At 38.8% G+C, this 20948-nt stretch overlaps 1 protein-coding gene across 4 annotated transcripts in view; it reads left to right on the forward strand.

Moving 5' to 3' along the window:
- Positions 1-20948, forward strand: part of Poc1b (POC1 centriolar protein B) — a 121831-nt gene that overhangs the window by 95688 nt on the left and 5195 nt on the right. For all 4 annotated transcript variants that reach the window (XM_008824017.3, XM_029559141.1, XM_008824025.3 and 1 more), the window contains one exon: positions 19616-19831. In XM_008824017.3, coding sequence (XP_008822239.1) covers positions 19616-19831 — 216 coding nt within the window. The remainder of the gene's footprint in view (positions 1-19615; positions 19832-20948) is intronic.

The raw sequence follows: 20948 nt of genomic DNA on the forward strand, positions 1-20948 counted from the left end.
CACAGTAGACAGTAGCAGGGATATCAGAGTATAAGGGCTCTATGTGGGGGGGAGGGAGGCTATGGGAGGGTGCCATATGGGAAGTGGGTGTTTAGTTGAATAAGATGGTTTGGGATGTTCTGTGTGATACACACACACACCAAAAAAAAAAAAAATCAAATATTAAAAAATGTATCATATTTGAGGAGGACGCATGGAAATTTACTTCATGTTAATTAGTAGAGGTGATAAACATTACCATTGAAATCTACCCGATGACTTTATAGACATACACAGGCGCCAAGGATACAAGTGCAACCAATTATGACTTAACATCTCTGCATTAGTAGCAAAAACAATGAGTCTTTCTGCAAGAAACAATATATTCTAAAATGAAATGGAGATCTTTTTTTAAAGGTTAAAAGCGTATTCAATTTTATGTCTTACAGGGCTTATACTGAGTTCAATATTGTATAACTGTATTAATTCAACTGTGAGCCTAGAAAATTACAGCCACTTGTAAAAGAGATGTACTCTTGCTCTGGAGTGTGTTAGTGAATATTTTAAAGCTGTAATGAAATGCTTCTTCTAATCACATAGTTATTAAAAATTAAAATATAATAATAAATATATATATACAAACTTTAAAAATAATAATAAATAAGGGGCTGGAGAGATGGCTCAGTGGTTAAGAGCACTGACTGCTCTTGCAGAGGACCTGAGTTTGATTCCCAGCACCCACATGGTGGCTATGAACCGTCCTTAATTCCAGGTCTAGGGGAATCCGATGGCCTCTTCTGACCTCCGAGGCATTGCATGACATGGGTGCACTCACGTACATGCAGGCAATACACTCATACACATAAAATTTAAAAATTAAAATATTTTTTAAAATAAAATATTTTTAATTAAAAAAAAGAAATTCTGTTATACTAAAGGGGACAGGCACAGAGTTCAGCAAATGCAAAGGCAAGAAAGCTTAAGAAAGGAATTAATTCAGAGAACTTAACAGAGTGGGTTGGACACAGCATTGGGGTTAAGGAGGGAGAAGCAGGAGATGAGGCATGAGAGAAAAGTTGAAACGAATTGTGACTATATGAAGGGTCATTCTCAGGTGTTTAGAGTCACTGTAAGAACATTGGGGAACCTATGAAAGGTTGTAGGCCAGGACAGTAGTGAGTAAATTTGAGTTTCAGAATAATTACTGTAGCAAAAAAGGAAAGACTAAAGAGACATGAGACTAGAGGTGTGGAAAATTAGGAGGTAGTTACAACAGCAATCCGGGTATACCATAGTAAGTTGCTCATCTGGAGCCTTAATGTACAGACTGAAGGAGACTGAAAGCATGAGGGGATAAAGAGAGATTGAGTGGGTAGGGGAGGAAAGAGGAATCTAGGCTTCCAGATTTAGGTCTGTTTGTAGATAATGGCACTATACACAAGAAAGAAGAGAGAATTTGAGGATGGAGCATCTAGTCTAGAAATAGAGATCTGAGAGTCTGCAGTTGATCAACCAATGGTGAGACCCAAGAAAGACACCTAAGCTGTGGCTACATAGTCAATGTGATGCAAGATTATGAAAAGAAGATCTTTAGTTCAATTGCATCTCATTCATCAGGACCATTAGAAGATGACTTTGAATAATACTGTGCTTAGTTCTGGGACTGAAATATGAAATGGAGAAGCTTGTGTTTAAACATTGTGCACAATGGACATGCTTTAGCCGTACCACAGCTTCCTCCTTAAGAACTCACTGTGTAGTCATTCTCTCTCTCTCTCTCTCTCTCTGTGTGTGTGTGTGTGTGTGTGTGCGCATGTGCATATATATGAGTAAGAATGAAGATATCTTGTCATGATTCTTCATGAGAACTTTCAAACTCGTGTCCCCTTTATTTCATGACATCTATAAAAAGAACTAAGTTCTATATTATTATTCAAATGTTAGTTTTTCCAGAGCGCCCCCCACCATGGTTATTATGCAGAAAAAAATTTTTTTTAGAAACAAAAGCCATTATTTTAATATTTTATTTATTATTTTTATTTTATGTGTATGAGTGTATTGCCTTCATGTAAGTGTACCCATGTTGAGCAATGCCTGTGAGAATCAGAAGGCTACCTCCTTCTCACAGACATCCACCTGCCTTTGCCTCCCCAGCTGGGATTAAAGACATGCAGCACCACCCCGGCTACTAATACTCTTACTTTTAAGCCATATAAGAACTCTATTTTTCCTAAAGATTTTTTTACGATGTTTTTCCAACAATTTTAACTTATATAATCTTTTTTTTTTCTGTTCCATTTTATTTCCCTTGAGAGAGTCTCTTGCTAAGTAGTTCAAGCTGTCCTTGAAGTTACTATGTAGCCCAGGCTTGTCTTAAACTTTTAGCAATCTTTCTGCCCTAGCCTCTCCAGAGCTAGGATTATAGGCCTCTACTACCAGACCTTACTCAATTGTATAGTTTTCAGTTTTTATCAAGGTGTTAAACATTTGTGATGAAGTTTATGGATCTAATTACTTAATGGCTAAAATTGGCTTCCTTGTTAGTATTAGGAAATTTTTTTGTCCACTAAAATGATGGAATTAGAACTTTTAAATAGATGACATTTTTTGAAGTATTATATATACTATAACAATATTAAGCATTTTTCTATCAGAAACTATGACGTTTTGTTTTGTTTTTTGAGACAGCATCTCCCTATAGTCCCAGCTGGCCTGGAACTCGCTGTGTAAGCCTGGCTGGACTCAATCTCACACAGAGCTGCCTGCCTCTGCCTCCCAAATGCTGGAATTAAAGGCATACACCGCCACACCTGGTTGGAAGCTTTTGTAATACGTTTCAAAATCTCTTTTTGTTAGTTTAATTTTTTTGATCATTTCCTACATGTATATAATACATTATGGTCACTCTTCCCCCACCAGAAAAAAATGCTCTCCTATGTCTCGTATCCCATCAAACCTCCCCACACCCTTGTCTTTTTCCCAGATTTATCACTTTTGATTTTGTGTGATCCAGTTGGTTTAACCAGGGCTCTCTGTGTGGATTGGGACTGTCCATTGGAGACTGCTGGGATCACCAGTGGGTACACAATCAAAGACAACACACACACCCCCCTTTCCTGAATCTCTTTGTAGGAAATAGTTCAACAGTAAGCTCCTTGGGTTTTTAAACAAAAATCAATGCTGGGTGTGAGATATCTCCTTATGTTGTTGGGAGGTCCTAAAAGTTCATAAAATAATACAGACTTTTACCATTGCTTTTGGCTGCCCACCAGAACTAGATGATAGGATCCTGTTGCTGAAGACAACACACACCTTGGTTGCATGATACAGAGAAATTACACTGGAACTGAGTCAGAAGCCTCCTCCCTGCTGAATAGCTTTCAGGGTGCATTATGGTGTTATATAGACTGCTAACAGAGATAAGACATCAATGGTCTTAGCCAGCTGTGACCCCCATGAACTACAATAGCAATCTGCCAAGCAACATGTACCCACTTGTGTAACTGTGACATAGTTGTTACAGAGGTAACCAATTCTCTGGATTTGAGGACAATTTCACAGGAGCTAATCTGTACCTATTACTGTAAACTTGCTTAAAAGCCCATGGAGGGAGATGACATAGGACCTAGCAGGGAACTAAATACTATTGTTTAGCTTAATTGACATAGCATTGAACAACCTTCTAAATATATGTTTATACTGATAGTCATGCAGGGTATCTTCCTTCCAACTACTCCCCCCCTTTAGTTTGGTTATGAGATTATTGTAATCAGTATGGTTTCTACATGGCTTTTTCATACCTCCTCCATTTGGTTGGCTTCCCTCCCACCTCCTCCTCATCTCTCCTATCCCCCTCTTCACTCCCTCCTTAAACCTATTAGTGAAAACTCCTATTCCCACTCTCTTCTTGCATATGCCATACCATCTACTGTCCACTTTCCCCTCAAGGCATCCTTTTCCCAATGGTTTCTTTATAGATCCTGACCTCTATAGGAGCTCTCGGTTGAACAACCAAAATTACAGATTCAAAGCTAGGATCCACATGTGAGAGAGAGAACATGAGGCATGTGTAACTGATGAATACATTTTGAAAATGTCTTAATTTTTGTTTGGGTTTGTTAAACTGGTTTTTTGTTTGTTTGTTTGTTTGTTTGTTTGTTTGTTTTTTGTCTTTTTGAGACAGGGTCTCCTTGTAGCCCCAGCTGTCCTGGAACTCGCTATGTAGACCAGGCTGGCCTCGAACTCACAAAGATCCTCCTGCCTCTGCCTCCCGAGTGCTGGGATTAAAGGCATGTGCCACCACGCCCAGCTTTTTAAACTGTTTTTTTTAAAAAAAAAAAAATATATACATTTGACATTTGTTTTATTCCTGAGTCAGTTGCCGTTTATTTAATATGGCCTATTCATTTCATTATTGAACTCCCAGCTGTCTTTAAATAGCTTATGGTTTAATTTGAGGAGCTGGACACAAGTAGGAAAAAAGGGGAAATTGGAGCATAATGAATACAGAAGTATCTTTAATTCAAGGGGTGTTATTCCTGTGTGCCTTACACAGAAGGAGTGTTTGCCTTGTTGTCAGCTGTCTGAAAGATGTCACGTTATGGCATCTACCTTCTATCAAGACGCACTTTAGAATTTTGTCAGCAGGAAAGGGAACATCGTAGGTGATTTGATATAAACACTAGAATAAACCTTTACCTAAATTCTTGCAAGAGCCATATAACATAACCCAGTATTATGGTCTCCATTTCACAGATGAGGTCACAAAAGCTTAAAGCAGTCAAATAATTTGTCTCAGGTTATTCAGTTAATATACAGAAGATAAAGGATTAAAACCAGTTCTGTGACTTGATGTTCCATATATGTAACCTCCTTATTTTATGTCACAGATAATTATGACACTACAATTAGCAGTAATGCAAGAAAAATTAATAATTGCCTTAAGAAGAAAAACTGAATTATTAGCTTGGAAGAAGGGTGAAGTATATTTATTTTGGAAAATGAGTCTTTACTCATTGTTTTATAAGTGCAAATTAAGTTGGATAATATAATGTACACTGTATAGTAAAGCCACATAGAATGCTTTTACTCTCTGGGTTTTAAGTAGTTTATTGAAAATAAATAGAAAGATGGGTGTCAGTACCTCACTATGAGTATACATTATTGTTATCAGTCACCACAGAGTTATTAATCCTACTAGAATGTTCACATTATACTAAAAGAATAAATACAATGTTTGTTTAGTAAAAAGGGGAGCCATACAGCTTGCCAGGTTTTGACTGTAGCCTTTTTAAATGGTTGAATGGATTCCTGCCTTAAAATTGCCTCTTTATAGTATTATAACAAATACAGTAAGGAGGGTGGTGTCTTATTCAAGTGAGAAAAACATGATTTGCTTTCTCAGTATAATTTTTTTTTAATTATGTGGTAACTTTCAACATACAACTCACTTCTGCTCTGGCATGGAAAGTTTTAAGGAATGACAAATAGGGACTTGAAAGAATTACCAAAGAATAATATTGTCTCAGAAAATGAACAAACCTAGAAAATAATTTTTCAAAACTACATTTTAAGTAATGATATAATAATTTTATTCGTAAAATGATGATACTTTTTGAACATGTACTTTGAACTGTTGGGTTGGCTGGCTTTCTGTATTACACACAATAGGCACAAAGGTAGTGGTGTTCACTTCTGCCAGGCATTCAAATGACTTGGAGAGTTCTAGAATGTCTGCCATGCCAGAATAATATGAAATTTAAAGTAGGTAATTTGGGGGGATGCCCTGTGTACAGATAGGGAAGTTCATCCATATTCATCCAATTCCCCCCCAAAAAATCTACAAATTGAGGCAATTCCAATAAGCAGCCCAGTAAGATTTTTAATGATACTTAAAAAATAAATTTTAAAGCTTATCTGCAAAATCAAAGAGCCAAAAACAGCCAGGATAATTTTGAAGAAATTTGAAAACCAGAGGCTTGTTAAATTCTCAATATGATAGAACTACAGAAGCAGCAAAGAACCCATGATGGAAGCATAGAAGCTGATCCACAGCAGTGTGGACAGCCACTATGTGGAAGACTCGACTCTGCACATCTATGAAGATAGACTAGCCTCTGAGCAGTCTGCCCATAAGTGTTGCAGGGATAGTTGGCAATATGAAAAAAAAAAAAAAAATTATGTCCTGGTTTTAACCACAAAAGCCGGCACCAAATGGGCTAAAGACTTAAATACGGAAAGCAATACTGACTTAAGGCCTCTAAAAGAAAACAGAAGAATATGTTTATATTCTGAGTAGCAAAGATTTCTTTTAGGAAAAAAATAGACAAATTATAAAGGAAATGCATGTTAAGTTTGGCCACATTAAAAACAAAACCTGGTGCCAGGCATAGTGGTCCATGACTATAATTCTAACACAGGCTCAAGCAAGAGGATCATGAGTTTGAGGCCAGTTGAGGCTGCACAGAGCGACTCTGTCTCAAACAAACCAAACCAAAACAAACCCCCAAAACAAAGTATCATAGAATAAACCTGAAGACAAACCAGAGTGGTAAATATACCATATATATAAAGAACAAAATGTCGGCATCCAGAGTATGTAGAGACTTCTTAAGCCTACATTGGAAAAGATAGAAATAAACCAATTAAAAACTTGGCAAAAGATTTAAGTTGGGTCATTTATAGAAATATATTTTAGTATTTTATTATTTTTATATGAGTTTCTTGCCTGCACATATGTAACTCACCCATGTCGTGTAGTGCCCGTGGAGGTCAGAAGAGGGCATTGGATTCCCCTGAAGTTACAGATAGTTGTTAACTGCCATATGGGTGCTGGGAAATCAAACCTAGGTCCTCTGCAAGAACAGCCAGTGCTCTTAACCCCTAAGCCATCTCTCCAGCCCTGATTTATAGAATTATTAATACAAACATAAAATATGCACAACTTACAAATAACTAAAGAAATGCACAATGAAATTAAAGCTATGACATGGTTTCCTACCCATATTTGGCAAAATTTTTATATCTATAACAATTAAGTGTCTTTGTGGCAGAGAGAGTGCTTGTTGAAGAGCAAGCTGTTTCTACCCTTCTGAACAGCATTTGGTAAAACCTGGGTTAACTATTTCACCCTGAAGAAATCTCATCTAGGGTTAAGAGCACAGACTGTCCTTGCAGAGAACCTGCAGAGAACCTGAATTTGGATGTCAGGCTGCACGCCACCACCCATAACTCCAGTTCCTGGGGATCTGACACCCTCTTCTGGCTCTTTCAGGCATCTGCACTCACTGCACCTACATGCACTCAAAGACACAAATATCCACATTAAAAAAAAAATAAATCTTGTTTAAAAAAAGAAATCTCATATGCATACAGAAGACATTCACAAGAATGCTCGTCACAGCACTGGTGGCTAGTTAACTGCCAACAGAAAGGACAAATTGCGGACTTGCCTTAGTCATTGGAGCACTCTTTGGCAGGGCGTTATAGGCTGGGAATTACAGAGTTGTATGCACTGCTGTGGACAAATCTAACAACATAGACAAACAGAAAACACCAAAAGGTCCCAATATAATGCTATGTACTATGTGGAGTTCTATTACAACATCTACATATATGAGAAAAACAAGGGGACATAAATTAGAACAATGGACAGGAATGATAGATACGGTATTCAGATGAAACAGTCTTTTAAAGGGGAAAGGATACAGCTCAAAGAAGGATACATATTATTCTTTATGCTGAGGGAGATAGTTGCTTTGTTATTCTATTTCACTGGAATTTTAAAAGCATAGTTGGAACTTGGAAAAAAATTAGTTGTTGCAGGTTGCATAAAACAGATTCTTGTTGCATTCAGAAATATTAATGCCGCAGGAAGGATGCCACTCCATCTTTCCAATTAATTTCACTTGACTGCTGTTTGCATGCAAAAAGGGGCCTGCATTCTCAAAAGTGAACAGATGGCTTTTCTGAGACAGGATACAAATGAAACTAAACAGCTGTGGCTTTTTCAGATTGCTTGGTCGTACACACACACACACACACACACACACACACACCCCGTTTTTTCCCAGTATATAATGACTACTTGAATATAAAACATCTGTTTTTATAAATCTTTTTTTAATATTTTATTCATTATTTTTATGTGTATGAGTGTATTACCTGCATGTAGGTAAGTGCACCCGTGTTGTGCAATGCCCTCGGAAGACAGAAGAGGCTGTGGATCCTCTGGAACTGGAGTTATGGACGGTTGTTAGCAGCCATGTGCGTGCTGGGATTCAAACCCGGGTCTTCTGAAAGAGCAAACCAGTGTTCTTAACTGCAGAGCCATCTCTCCAGCAGCTGGGCATAGTGACACGTGCCTTTAATCCCAGCACTCAAGAGCCAGAGGCAGGTGGATCTCTGTGAGACTGAGGCCAGACTTGTCTACATAGTGAATTCTAGGCCAGCTGGGGCTACAGGGAGACACTGTCTCAAAAATCCTTTGTATGTGTGTGTGCGTGTGTGTGTGAGATCTAGTTTTATTTTTTAATTTATGTGTATGTGTGTGTGTCTATATATGCTACATAGGTGCAGGTACCTGCAAAGAACGGAAGAGGGTGTCAGAACCCCAGGAGGTGGAGATACAGGCAGTTATGAGATGCTTGACTTGGGTGCTGGGAATTGAGCTTAGATCTTCTGGAAGAGTAGCAAGCAATCTTGACCACTGAGCCATCTCTCCAACCTCCCGAACATACCATAATATAAACTACCTCAGAATTTGAATTCACACACAAATACCTTTTTCTTCCTTCTGATTTATTTTGTAGTGATTGAAATCAAACCCAGAAGACATTTAGGCAAGCACCCCACCACTGGACATACACCTTTGAGACGGACTGAAAGATAACATAAATTTTTGCCGTAGACATCTGGCATACCATATATTTGATTCTTGTGGTATTCTATGTGGAAGAGATATTAAGTATGACTCTCTTACTCTGAATGCCCTTTGAAGTTTCACAATAGGGCTCACCAAAAGGAATGACAATCTGTTTTCCCTTTTGAACTGACAGGAAGCTTTGTTGGTGTCGTTTTTGTCTAGAACACTGAGAAAACACACCCATGCAGCCCTTTTAAAGTTCAGTATCAACTCAGGAGAGACTAGGTGACTACCTCTTCTGCCCTCCCCCAAACCCCAAGAGAGTTGTAGTCAGTGCTTTAATCATTAATTCAGGGTGTGTCTGCTGAGGCATAGGTTTTCAGAACAGGGTAGGGCATTAGGAAACATCTTCCACTAAGGAACTGATAGTTTAATTTGTGGTTTTTATCATATGCTAGTGAAAATAGAAGGACTTTTCTATTTAGATCTCATTTGGCTGAGTTTTATTCTACGAATTTATGCTTCAAAATTGATATGTTTCTATAGAAATGAAAATAAAGATTAAAGACAATGGTAGTGTTAGATTTGTGGCTTCCTCTTTTTCCAAAAGGACAAAATCATTCAGATATTCTGGTTGATAATTTCATAGGTGATGTGTCCTTCAAGACTTATGTTAAAAGAAATTCCACATTTGGTTTGAAGAAGAAAAGCCCTCTGTAAATTATACTTAAAACCTAAAGGCTTTTTTCCCTTTTTCCTGAGTTTTGGTTGTTTGGTTTGCTTTGTTGGTGTGTTAGCTACTTGTCTCATTACTGCAGCAAAATACCCAGCAAAACCACCTTAAGGAAGAATGGGTTTAGGAAGAATGGCAGGGAAGTCATGGTGGCAGCCAGCCATCGCCTTGCATCCTGTCTGGAAGCAGAGTGCTGAGTACTTGTGCTCAGCTGGCCTTCTTTTCGTTCTTAGGATCCCAACACATGGAATAGTGCTGCTCATGGTGGGTGGGTCTTCCTACCTCAGTTAACAATCTAGATAATCTCTCACAAGCAAAACCAGCCACTCATCCCCTAGGTGATTCTAGACCCCATCAAATTGACCATCAGGAGTAGCTATCATAGTTGGGGGGGCGGTATTTTGAGATAAAGATACACGATTTTTCTTGAGAGATAAGACTTTCTCAACTCAATAAACTTAGTTTTGGAAAGGAAAAAAAAAATTGTAGAAATACCTGGAAGTGAATCAGACTTGATCAGATGGGTAGTTTTGCACAGAAAAAAAAGATAGAAATGAAAATCTTTTCTCACTCAAAATCTAGGTATCTAAGAATTTTAGAAATTGAGTGTGGATTCTTGTGGTAGTCCTGTGCTGGCTTCATCCAGGAGGCTGTTGCTCTTTTTCCTGTTTCCCATACACTCCTGTCAACACTCACTTTGATCTTCAGAAAAGAACCAAATATAGAGCAATGCTCATTCACTTCTGAAAGACAGTCATCCTGCCTTTGTCAGGCTTCGTGGATGATGAACTCGGTGACCGACTGAGTCCTTTGTGCTGGTGGTAAACTTTGTATAGAGCCTCTGACTCTGACCACCACTTCTGTTCCTCCCATTTGATGATTCATCAGCCCCAGAAGAGCCTCCAGCTATCAGGCTTCCTGCCTTTTCACCCACTGTCTGCCTCTCTTTGGCGGGCTTAGATTGCTTGGTCCCTTTATGTCTGCGCTCTTGACCTTCTTCCTCTCCATTGTATTCTCCCACACAAATTCTAGCTGGGGTTCAGTTGGATTTTCTGCCTATTCTTCTAACACCAAAGGAGCAGAATTTGCTTGATTAGATAGCTAGACTAGCTGGTCTCACTTAAAATTCCTTCTACGAAACCCCAGGGGTAAGTTAATTAGTGCCTACCCAGCTTATCTAATGAGTTGGTCCCCCCACCCCCCTTTACTGTGTTATCCATGTTTCCTTTCTGCTTAATAGTTCCCTTCAGGGCTGGGGAGGTAGCTCAGAGCAAGCATGAGGACAAGAATTCAGATCCCAGGAACCCATATAAATGCCAGGTAAGGGGGCCTGGAGAGACAGTTCAGCAGGTAAGAACACTGGCTGTTCTTCCAGAAGACCCAGGTTCAAATCCTAGCAACTACATGGCAGCTAACAACTATCTGTAACTCCAGTTCCAGGCAATTCGATGCCCTCTTCTGTCCTCCACAGGCATTGCACAGCATGAGTGCACTTACATGCATACAGGCAATACACACATACACATAAAATAAAAATAATAATTTTTTTTAAATGCCAGGTATGTTTTGTAGTCCACTAGTAATCCCAACCTTCAGAAAACAAAGTTAGCGTGAGCTGGCTAACCAGAATAGACATACTGGCAAGCTCTGGGTTTAAGCGACAGGCTTCACCTCAATGTATAAGGTAGAGAGAGATGAGGAAGACTCCTGATGTCAACACCATTTTAATTAAAATTAAAATATACTTTAATAAATGCATCCTCTAATGGAAGTGATGAGGACTTATGCTTAAAGAACAGCCATGATGTTTAAAGAATTGATTGAATCATTTGTCTGTAGAATGTGACTTTTAGAGTTGTTTATATCAGGCAACTCTTCTTTCCCTCTGTTTTTTACGTGAAAATGAGACATTTTAACCTGCAGATAAGAATCTTTCCATTACTCCATTTCATTCTGTGCCCTTGTTTGGGCTACAGTCTTTTTTCAACTGCTTTTGACAGCAATCATGGCTTTACCCAAAGAAACTTAAAGAGCGGAGACTGCCCTGACATGTTGTTTGGTAAAGTGGTTCCCTGGAGAATTTTAATCTTCACCAAGGAAGGTGCCATATCTACATGCTCCTTGCTGCAGCTCTGATGCACACTGTAGGAAAGCTTTCCTTGCTGAATCAGTGAATGGATCTCCACTGCCCACTGCTCAAGTACCAGCAGTAGAAATATGATATAACGGAAGGGGATGCAGTGTGACTTCTTCCGTTTTTGAACTACCACAGCCCCCCACCCCCAGCTCTAGTTCTATAGTCCTTTGATTTCCGTGTTTCCTGCTCACTCAACAGTGCCAGCCATGTCCCTTCCTCTCCCACCATAGCACAAAATCCTTGAGAGCTGACATCGTATTATGTGTCCATCTGTCACTGGCAAATGCTTGGTATGATGCAGAGCTGTATAAGCATTTACTTCAACAATCAATATTAACATTTGGGGAGAGGCAGGTACTTCGTCAGCACAGAATCTTAAACATAGTTTCCTTTGAATTTTATGTCAGTTACATCTCAGTTTTCCCCTCTACAGACAGGAAGCAAAGGCAGGGTTGGTTGGTGGGAAAGAATCTAATATAGGTTCCAGTATCTTTGATAGGAAGACAGACATCTTGCTAATGCTTGGGATAGAGATTTGGTCCTTCTTTTCTCTCTGCTTGCACACTTCTTTTTCTCATCATGCCTGTATATTGTATGATAGTATGTATTTGCTTTCTGGTCTCAAAGACGAAAATTACTGTTAAGTCTCCACTGGAGTTCTTTTATTGCTTAGACTATCATCTACCCCTCTATTTTCCTTCTACTAACTGCCCTCACTGCAAACCCTGAGTTCAGTGATTGAGTTGCTATAATAATTAAGTTGGGCCCTTTTGCCATGAAGAGCTGGATCTGTTATTACAATGACTATTTGTGGCTGTGTATATTGTGGTCCCTGTTTAAAAACAAATAACTGCCTTGGTTGTAGAGAACTTTTTTTTTCACCTGTGATAACCATACTGAAAACTACATGTGATAGGTTAGTATACGCAGAAGCGTTCAAACTCCTGCTAAGTTTCAGAATTGATAGCAGCTCCAGGAAATACAGCAATGAGATCTCCCAGAGAAGACAGTAATAGACAGGTAGCAGTCATATAAATGCAAACTCTGGTCAGTAACAGAAGAAAAGAAGACACCATGCTGGTGAATGAAAGGCCCTCCTTTCAGAGGGGGCCAGGGGTTACTTTTCTAAAGACATGACAGTTAAACTGAAACTTAGCAGAGGAGGTTGCTGTGGGCAGAACAGGCACAGTGAAACCAGGGATGGCTGTCTTTGAGCAGGAGTTTGTTTCTGGTGAAGGTGGCTCTGCATGGAGTCTTGTCTGTTGTCTCCAGTGAGTGAGGAAGGTGCCAGGGGTCAAGGATCTAGAGTGCAGACTGTGACTATGAGACAGGATTTCCACACTTACCTTTACACTGATTTCATTCTAGTCTTTGCTAGTAGCTCAGCAGATTTGGACCCTTGTAGGTATAAGTATTGTATGCTGTTTTCCCAGTTTCCACAGCTAAAAGCATGAACAGGCAGTAGGCCATTGATGCTTCTGAGCACAGCTAAGGGGTAGCATTAGAAATACTTTACAGTAACTGATTCTTCTCCATCAGTGATTACCAGGAACCATAATGGACCTTTTTTAAAATTATTTATTTATTTTTATTTATGTGTATGCATATATTGCCTGCATTTAGGTAAGTACACCTGTGTTGTGCAATGCCCATAGAGGACAGAAGAGGCTGTCAGATCCCCTGGAATTGGAGTTACGGACAGTTGCTAGCTGCCATGTGGGTGCTGAGATTCGAACCCAGGTCTTCTGCAAGAACAATCAGTGTTAGCTGCTGAACCATCTCTCCAGCCGCCATGATGGACTTTTTAAGGACAGTTTTGATTTGCTTTGTGTGTGTGGGGGGGGTGCATGTGTGCATTCATGTGTGTTAATATAGACACTTGTGTGATATGGTGTACCTGCACAGTCAGAAAACCTTGACGTCAGTCCTTGCTTTCTACCTTGTTTGAGAGAGTCTCTGTTATTTTTTCATTGGTACACCAGGCTAGCTGGTCTCTGAGCTGCTACGGGTTCTCTTCTCTCAGCTTCCCATATCCCACAGGAGCTCTAGGATTACACACGCTTGTGCTGTGTCCAGCTTATACATGGATTCTGGGGGTTCAAACTCAGGTTTTCATGCTTGAATGACAAGTGCTTTTACCCACTGAGTCATCTCCCCAGTCCTGTTTTGACGTTTCTTTATTATATGGAGTTAAGTAATTCAAAATGATAGCGTAAGGTTGTTTTGAGAGTTAATGGGTACTTCATACCCTGAAAAGTCATTCTCTCTCGGGAATTTTATGTCAATTCTCTAGTATTGCCAGGTGCATCCCAGAGCGGGGAGACTGACAGGTGCAGAGCAAAGCTTTTTAGAGCCTGCTGTAATTTTTTTCAAGATAAATGTAGCCTTCTAGATAAGCAAACCAAATGTCCTAGTTTGTTCTTCATTGCTGTGACAAAATACTCTGACCACTACCAACTTGGGGAGGAAAGGGTTTATTCAGCGTACATCTCCCAGGTCACAGTTCATCAGGGAGCCCAAGGTAGGAACTGAGGGCAGGAACCTGGTGGCAGGAGCTGGAGCACAGGCCATGGAGGAATGCTACATACTGGTTTGCTCCCCTGGCCCCTGCTCAGCCTGCTTTCTTATGCAACACAGGCCTACCTGCCCAGGGGTGGCATCACACACAGTGGGCTGGGCCCTCCCACATCACTCATCAAGAAGATGCCCCTCAGACATGGCCACAGGCCAGTCCAATAGAGGAAATTCCTCAATTGAGGCTCCCTCAACCCAGGTGTGTCAAGGTGACACTAAAGCTGCCCAGCACACCAAACTATAACAAAATGGAGAAGGTCATAAATCTCTGAGGGGGAGATATGGAAAAGTTATCAAGTGACTGACAGTTTCAGAGTGTGTGCTCCAGGAGGGCAAGTCTTGGGTAGTTTATCCCCTGCCAGATCCTCATCACTTAGTGTCTGGCACAGAGTGGGGCTCTAGAAATAGTTATTGAGTAAATAAACTATGACTCTGGGTAGATCCACTTAACTGAGTGGGAATAGTATGTTTTCTACATGTTTTCAAAATAAACTTGAATTATAAATAGTGGTCTGGGCCTGAGGCTGTAGCTTAGTATACACACAGCCATAGGCTTCATCCTCAACACTGAATAATAATAATAGTAATAATAATAATAACAGAACAGTACCTTTTCAGTTTACTTTCATTTTTGTGGGGACTGGAGAGATGACCTAATAGTGGAGAAATGGTTCAACATTTACACTGGCTGCTCTTGCAGAGGATCCGGGTTCAGTTCCTAGCATTCACGTGGTGCCTTACAACCATCTGTAACTCTAGTTCCAGGGGATTTGATGCCCTCTTCTGGCTTCCACCTGTACCTGCCATGTTTGTGGTGCACATACATACATGCAGACAAGCACATAAAATAAAAATAAACACACAAAAAAAGAATAATTGTCTGAGGCTGTAGCTTATTGTACACATGCCTCAGGTTTCATCCTTAGCACTGAATAACAATAGTAATAGTAATAATAATACCAATAATAAAAATAGTAAATTTACAGTTTATTTTCATTATTTTTGACAATGAATTGCTAAGTGTATGTGAGAGGGGAATTTGAAAGTTTCCATTGTCCTAAAAAATAGTAGAGTATCATGGAAATGAATGGTCTTGATTCCAAAGTTTTACAGGTGAAGTCCTTTGGCATCTTCTTACACCCTTCCCACAAGTGTGTCCTTGAGCAAGCTATTTAACTTCTCAGTATCTGTTTTCACATTACAAACTGAGAATAATAATTTGCAGGTCAAAAGGACTCACCCTCTGTAGGACAGCAGAGATGGTCAAGGCAGTCAGTAGAATCAACCTGTAGGATTATTCTGATGATGAAATCAACTAATATGTGGAAAACTTGCTGTAACATCTCTACGTGTTGACTGTTGTCAGCAGAAATGTATTCTTTGTTTGGAAGGACCTCTACCAAGAACTCCCAGAACTCAAGTTTAATAGCCAGAAATTTAAAACTGATAAAGAGTGAAAAAAAAAAAAAAAACTCTGAGGCATGTTTTTGGGTTTTGTTTATTTTCATGATAGCTTTAATGAGGAAATTTATATACTATAAAAATTGACCCTTTTGACATGTGCAGTTCAGTAGTGTTTAGTAAATTCAGAGTTATGCTAATGTGATCAATTTTGTAATGCAAAATTCCCTCATTGCAGAGGGAATTTTGGAACATTTTCATCCTCTGTATGTGCATTACAGATCTCTCTCCATTCTCTTTTGCAACCAGCTCCTGGCAACCACTGATTTTTGTGTATCGTCATGTATTTGCCAATTTTGACTATTTTACATAAATTATTTATACAGTATTTAGTCTTTTATGTCTCTCTTCTTTAACCCAGTGTTTAGAAAGTTCATATGAGTTATGACATGAATCAGCATCTTTTTTTTTTTTTTTTTTTTTTTGAGGCCAGCCTGGTCTACCTATCAAGTTTCAGGGCAGCTGAGGCCAGGGGAGACCCTGTCTCAGAAAGACAAAAAAAAAAAGAAAAAATTGGGAGATGGAAGTTATTACTGGCTGATAAATATTTTTGTTATTTTGTTGCTTTAATTTCTTTTTTTTTTCTTCACATCTCATTTTTATGAACATGTAATAATCCCTAGGAAAGATACACCTTATTTTCTTTCTTCATTATCACAGCGTTAGGGGCATTTGGCTTACTTCTGACTTTCTGGATATTATAGCTAATGCTGCTATGAACATTTATATACAAAGTTTGTGTGGATACGTTTTCACTTCTTGGGTTTATGATAAGAGTAGAATTGTTGAGTCATTTGGTAATTCTGTGTTTTTAAGAACTGCCAAAGCGTTTCCCAGTGTCTACATTTGGCAGTCCCACCCTGTCTGAGGGTTCCCAATTCTCAACACCCTCACTAACATTTGTTATTACCTGTCTCTTACTTTAGTCATTTTAGTGAGTGTGAAGTAGTGTGTCCTTGTAGTTTAGATTTGCATTTCCCTAGGGTTGATGATGTTGAACATGTGAGCTCATTGGCCATTTGTGAATTGTTAGAGAAATGTCTGTTCAAAGCCTCTGTCCATTTTTAGTTAGGTTATGTGTCTGTTTAATTATTGAATTGTGCCGGGCATGGTGGCACATGCCTTTAATCCAAGCACTCAGGAGAGAGAGGCAGGTGAATCTCTGAGAGTTCAAGGCCAGCCTGGTCTACATAGTAAGTTCCAGGCCAGCTGGGGCTACAGGGAGACCTTGTCTCAAAAAGAGCAAAAAAATTGAATTATAAACTTTCTTTATGTCTGCATACAAGTCCCTTATGGAGATTTTTCTCACAGATATTTTCTTCCGTTTGTTTTTACTATCTTGATGGTGTATTCTTAATCATACAAATGTCTAATTATGGTAAAGTCAGTTGCTTTATTAGTTTTTCATTTTGATGTTGGTGTTGTATATAAGGAAATTTTATCTAGTTGAGGGTTCTCTGACCTGTATCCCCCAGGCCACATGTTTCCCAGGGTAGCTATGAATGTGGATAGTTCAATGGAACTATCATGTTGCATTGTCATCAGGTTGGACACTCCTGAGTCTAAGGTCAGGAAAATATATTCCTGTGCTCTCTTTCTAAAAGTTTTGTAATTTTAGGTCTGCATTTAAGTCTGTGACATTTTGAGTTAATTTTTTGTATGGTGTGAGGCACAGGCACAAATTCTTTTTTAAATGTGAGTATCTAGTTTTCCCAGCACTGCTTTATTGGAAAGATTATTCTGTCCTTTCCCAATTAAATTGTCTTGGCGAGGCTAGAGAGATGGCTCAGGGATTGAGAGTGCTGGCTGCTCTTGCAGATGACCCAGGTTCAGTTCCTAGCACCCACATAGTAGCTAACAACTATCTATGGCTCCAGTTCCAGAGGATCTTAGGCCCTCTTCTGACCTCCATGGGCACTGCATGACACAGGTGCACCTACATACATGCAGGCAATACACTCATACACAGAAAATAAAATTAATAAAATATTTTTAAAAAATAAATTGCCTTGGCAATCTTGTCAGAGATCAGTTGACCACGAATGGATGTGTTTATTTCTTACCTCTCAAATTTGTTGTATCAATCCGTGGGCCTGGTTTTATTTACTTATTTATTTATGAATGAATGAAGATGCTAGAGGTCATATATGGGACCAAACATGCTAGGCATGGCCTTTACTAGTGAGGTACATCTCCATCTCCACACTGTATTTATTACTGTAACTTGCTAATGATAAGTTTTGCCATTTGGAAATGTGTCCTTCATTTTTTTCTACAATGTTGTTTTAGCTGCTTGAATTCTTTACACTTCTATATATGAATTTTAAGGTCAACTTAAACTTCTATAAAAGAAGACAGCTGGGATTTTGGTAAGGATAACACTGAGTGCATTCTTCCGTGTGGAGTACTGCTGTCTTCCTGCTTTGTGTCACTCTGTGTGTGTGTGTGTGTGTGTGTGTGTGTGTGTGTGTGTGTGTGTGTGTGTGTATGTGTTTTCTTTTATGTGTATGTATTCAGGTCTCACTGTATAGCTCAGGTTGGCCTAGAACTCATGACCCTCCTACCTCAGCCTCCCAAGCATTAGGATTATAGTCAGTCACCACCACACCTGGCAAGTGCTGCTGTCTTAACAATGTTACATTTTCTGATCTATGAACATAAGATGTAGATATCTTTCCCTTTAAATAAAGTTTTAATTACATTTAGTGGTGGTTTATAATTTTCAGTGTACAATTCATGCACTTTGTTAAATGTATTCCTAAATATTTTACTTTTTTCATGCTTTGTAAATGGAATTGTTTCTTAAGTTTACATTCTAATTGTCCACTGTTACTTAATTGGAAATTTTTTTTTGCCTTTTATTTGTGGTGAAATATATGTAACAAAGAAATTGTCATTTTTTATCATTTTAAGTATACAGTTTACTATCAGTAGATTTAGTCACAAAATTCACAATGTTGTATAAACACTATTTATTTCCAGAACCTTTTTTAACATTCCAAAAAGAAGCTTCATACCCATGAAGCAATAACTTTCCCTTCCTCCCAGACCCTAGTATCCTTCACCCTACTTTCCATCTCTATGAATGTACCTATTTGAGTTCTACATATAAGTAGACTTATTGCATGTCTGGTTCATGTGGCATATTTTCAAGGTTTATCTACATTATAGTATTATCTTAATTCCATTCATATTTTAGCTGAATAAAATTCCATTATAAGTGTATACCACATTTTGTTTACACATTTATCTGTTTATGGACATGGGTAATTTTTAATCTTAGGGCTGTGAGGAAGGCTGCTAAGAATATTGAAATGTAGTGCCTGTTTGAGTCTGCTCAAAGCTCCTCTGGATACATACTTAGGAGTAGAATTGCTAAATTGTATGGTAATTCTCTGGTTAATTTTTTGAGGACCTGCCAAACTTTTCCACAGCAACTGCCAAATTTCACCCTTACACCAGCAAAACATGAGAATTTAAATTTTCCATGTCTTCACCAATACTTGTTATTTTCCTTTTTTAGGGATAATAGTCATCCTAATAGAGGTAAATATTTATTTTAAAACTGAGTATTAAATTTCATTCAGCAATCTTTTTTTAATGGTAGAGAATCTGTTCAGATAGGCATATGCAAAGTATATGTCAGTGCAAAGAAAATGAAGGGAATTTATGAATTTTCTCTAATCACTGTTAGGTTTATTTTTTTATTGCAGTTGTAATTTCCATAAATCAATATAGTTAAAGACAAATGATTCAATGCAAGTCTAGAATTTTTAAAGGAATATATTTAAGTATATTTTTAAATATACCTAGTTTGTTTCTTTGTTTGTTTGGAAAATACAATTGTTCCCTTTTTTCCATAACAAAGACAATGGATTCCAAGGGTAGAGTTCTGCCAGACAAGGGTGAAGATATCTGTGGATATTTCTTGAACCCTTCCTTAATACCAGAATGTTCGTCAGCAACTGTGAAAAAGAAAACAGAAGATGTGAGTGACCTGCCCTCTGAGAGCCAAAGAAGCATACCTCTGGCTGTGACGGATGCCCTGGAGCACATTATGGAGCAGCTCAGTGTTTTAACACAGGTGGGTTGGCCCTCCTTGCCTCAGGGGTAAGATATACAAAGCAATCCTGCTTCTAGCCGGATCTGAAACCAGTGGGATGGGGAAAAGTTTTCCTTGCTGGCAAGCCAACTCAAATTGTCAATCATTAGCAAGGCACTCTGAACTAAGCTGTGGTGAGAAAATAGTATGATGTCGTGTGTGTGTGTGTGTGTGTGTGTGTGTGTGTGTGTGTGTGTACGTACACGCGTACCCATTTGTGTACACATGTGCTATCTCTGATGTCCAAGGGCCAGGAAAACAGTGCGCGCTGTGAGAAATAGCAGCGATTCTCCATGCTATAAATGTTATTTGGTTCTAAACAGTAATGTTTTATCCCAGAATTTGTGATGCAGTATGTTCATATTAGGTCGCTCAAAAGGAAATATTTAGTGCCATAAGAAAAACAGTAAGTAAACATCCTGTAAGTACAAAATATTGCCAAAGTTTATAATTTTTCACTCTGAAAATACTCTGATGATTTTTGTTGTTGTTGTTGTGTAGTTGTTTTGTTTTTTGAGACATGGTCTCACTTTGTAGACCAGGCTGACCTCAAACTCACAAAGATGTACCTGCCTCTTTCTCCTGCGTGCTGGGATTAAAGGGGTGCGCCACCACATGTGACTTCTGCAGATATCCAGTATACAGTGTCTCTCTCTTTCCAAAGTTTCTTCTGTTGATTCAGTGTTCTTCCAGAAGCCATGGTTTTGACTTCCCATTTTAGCCAGTCCTCTGAGACCATTTTACCTTAGCAAAGAAGGAATATAGTGCATGTGCATCTTCAATATTGCACTAAAAATCTTCCAACTCCTGTGAGATATAGACATAATATCAGGAAAGTGCTGTGTTGAAATAGACACACCCATAGTTTCTTCCAGCTCTGTAGATTGTTTCCTTTGGAGACATCTTCTGTTGTTCCTCTTTGATTTATACGCTTGATTTATGTACAGTATTTGTCCGTACAGACATTGCCATAAGTTGTACAGAAGAAGAGGATAAAATGTGAACTAGAGCAATATCAATTTCTTGTCCAGAATAAGTGTTTCCAACTGAAATAGGTCCTGGATAAGAATCACCTCAGTTCTCAACACTGGCTGTGCAT

Source organism: Nannospalax galili, unplaced genomic scaffold (genome assembly GCF_000622305.1).
Source record: "Nannospalax galili isolate Female #2095 unplaced genomic scaffold, S.galili_v1.0 scaffold191, whole genome shotgun sequence".
Lineage (NCBI taxonomy): Eukaryota > Metazoa > Chordata > Mammalia > Rodentia > Spalacidae > Nannospalax > Nannospalax galili.